Source organism: Epinephelus moara, chromosome 3, assembly GCF_006386435.1.
Source record: "Epinephelus moara isolate mb chromosome 3, YSFRI_EMoa_1.0, whole genome shotgun sequence".
Classification (NCBI taxonomy): Eukaryota; Metazoa; Chordata; class Actinopteri; order Perciformes; family Serranidae; genus Epinephelus; species Epinephelus moara.
Genome location: NC_065508.1, coordinates 1,872,859 through 1,875,653, shown reverse-complemented (window position 1 = coordinate 1,875,653; position 2,795 = coordinate 1,872,859). Strand labels below are relative to the sequence as shown.

General features: G+C 39.0%; 1 protein-coding gene across 1 annotated transcript in view; it reads left to right on the top strand.

The window, feature by feature from the left end:
• The first annotated feature begins 1,207 nt into the window (after window positions 1-1,207).
• The window catches only part of LOC126386808 (NACHT, LRR and PYD domains-containing protein 12-like), a 13,534-nt gene continuing 11,946 nt past the window's right edge, over window positions 1,208-2,795 (top strand). Inside the window, exon 1 of the mRNA XM_050039403.1 lies at window positions 1,208-1,230. Coding sequence (XP_049895360.1) covers window positions 1,223-1,230 — 8 coding nt within the window. The 5' untranslated portion in view covers window positions 1,208-1,222. The remainder of the gene's footprint in view (window positions 1,231-2,795) is intronic.

Below are 2,795 nucleotides of genomic sequence, written 5' to 3'. Positions count from 1 at the left end.
CACCATGTCAGGTCACTCACTCTCCGGGACCGCCAGTGTTACTTGAATAAGTAAACACTGACCAACGGGACCAGACTGGCCGACCCGTATGCTCTCACTCAGTGGATGGATGATGTCACAGGAAGCCAATCTTACAAAGGAGGACCACACTTGTTTGTTTTGCTATGGAAGCTAACGTTAGCTAATGTGCTAAAAAGTTAGCGGAGAAAAATGTGTCCCGGGAACAGCAAGAAGTAGCTGACTGATCTCAGAGCACAATCAAGCTCACAGGGTGTTTACAGATCTGTTATATACTCAGGAGCTGGTTATACTCAAGGTGTGCTTTAAAGGTGAGTAATAAAATTCTAAAATTAATTCTAAAAGGAGAGGAGGCCAGTGCAGTGATGCTCAGACAGGTGTATCAATCAATCAGTTTTATTTATAAAGCCCAATATCACAAATCACAATTTGCCTCACAGGGCTTTACAGCATACGACATCCCTCTGTCTTTAGGACCCCTCACAGCGGATAAGGAAAAACTCCCAAATGTAATGTGTAATGTGCTCCTCTTTGTTAACGCTCATTAGAAGTCTGGCAGCTGAAATCTGAAACAACTGTGAGAGTTGCTCCTGACTGAGGCAGGAATATCAGGAGCTGCAACAGTCAAGTCGAGAAAAGATAAAATCATTAATGACCTCCTCGAAATCACAGGAGGACATCAAAGATTTTACTTTAGAGATGTTCTTATGTAAAAAGAAGCTTGACCTGCTTTTTAAAGGTGAAGTTTGAGTCAAACACAACCCCAAGGTTTCTGTCAGAGTGTGTGACCCGGGGAGTTGTGGCTGAAGCACTACTTCAGTCGCACAGTGTGGACTGATTAGTAACATCTCTGTTTTGCTCTTGTTGAGCTGCAGATGGTTTTGATGCACCCACTCTGTGATATCAAACCAGGCAGAGATTTTTACCGTCATCAGACCTGAAAATGCCTGTATTAATCACCACCTTTCGTTTGATCCATTCAAAACAAACTTATGCAGACTCAGTGTCTGTTGAACTGGTTAGACTGGTTGAGTTGTGAGGGAGTGGAAGCTTTAATCCAACAAAATAAACAGGTTTGCTGAAGCAGACAGACGCACAGAGGGAACACAGAGGAACTCAGAGGGGGCCCTGAGGGTCATATTTCACCCGTCTGAGGGTCTGATCTGCTTTCACTTTCAGCCTCACACAGCCTGGCAGCAGCAGGATGGAGAGGTACGTACTCTGGATTTATTCCTTTGCCACACAGTAAAACCTGTCTGTAACTCAGCAGGTGAGGAGTGACTCAGGTGTTTGCCTTGAACACATTGGCATATAAATTATAATGTGAGAGACTCAGTCAACTTTGTGCATAAATATATAATACAAATACAACTAATAATAAAAACATCCTGAAAGGTGATAGATGAGCAGCGGTGACAGAAGTTTCCAGGTCCTTCAACTAAAAGCAGCAATATTCAGCGTTAAAGATGCTTACATTATAATTTAAATTATAAAATGACATTTATTTAGGTACAGGTCATTTAACTTTTACTTTAATGTAAAGTATCAAAATTGAAAGTGCTCATCCAGCAGAGTGGCCTTCATCAGGTCTATCAGGTCTTTATCACTCTGTCTACGTTTACATGCACGCAGTAGTCGAGCTAAGCTCATAGCTCGGCTCATCAGTCAAGTCAGACTTCTCATCGGTAACACTTTACAATAAGGTACACAAAATTAGAGTAGTTACTGAGGAACTAATGAGGAACTAATGAGTAGTTACTGAGGAACTAATGAGTAGTTACTGAGGAACTAATGAGGAACTAATGAGTAGTTACTGAGGAACAAATGAGGAACGAATGAGGAACTAATGATGAACTATTAGTTAATGGTCAGTTCTTCATTAACTCATGATCAAATTTCATAGAGGAGTTAATCACGACTTAATAATTAGTGAACTAGTTACTTCATCAGTACAGAATCATTACTCAATAACCCGTCCATTAGTTAAACTTTTTATGTCCTAAAGTAAAGTGAGACATCAAAATGAGTAGGTAATGAGTACTGAATCATTACCTACTCATTTCGATGTCTCACTTTACTTTAGGGTACACAAAAAGGGTAGGTAATGATTAAGTAATAGTTAGTTCCTCATTAGTTCCTCAGTAACTACTCCTCTGAAATTTGATCAGGGGTTACTGAAGAACTGACCATTAACTAATAGTAAGTTCCTCATTAGTTCCTCAGTAACTACTCTAATTTGGTGTACCTTTGTTCCTCAGTAACTGCTCATTAGTTCCTCATTCGTTCCTCATTAGTTCCTCAGTAACTACTCATTTTCTGTTACGACAGACAATAAAGTTTTCTGAATCTGAATCTGAATCATTCATTCCTCCTTAGTTCCTCAGTAACTACTCTAATTTTGTGTAGCTTAGTTCCTCAGTAACTACTCATTCGTTCCTTATTAGTTCCTCAGTAACTACTCATTAGTTCCTCATTAGTTCCTCAGTAACTACTCTAATTTTGTGTACCTTTGTTCCTCAGTAACTGCTCATTAGTTCCTCATTAGTTCCTCAGTAACTACTCATTTTCTGTTATGACAGACAATAAAGTTTTCTGAATCTGAATCTGAATCATTCATACAGACAATAAAGTTTTCTGAATCTGAATCTGAATCATTCATTCCTCCTTAGTTCCTCAGTAACTACTCTAATTTTGTGTAGCTTAGTTCCTCAGTAACTACTCATTTTTTGTTTAGTAGTTCCTCAATAATTACTCATTCTTTCTTCATTAGTTCCTTA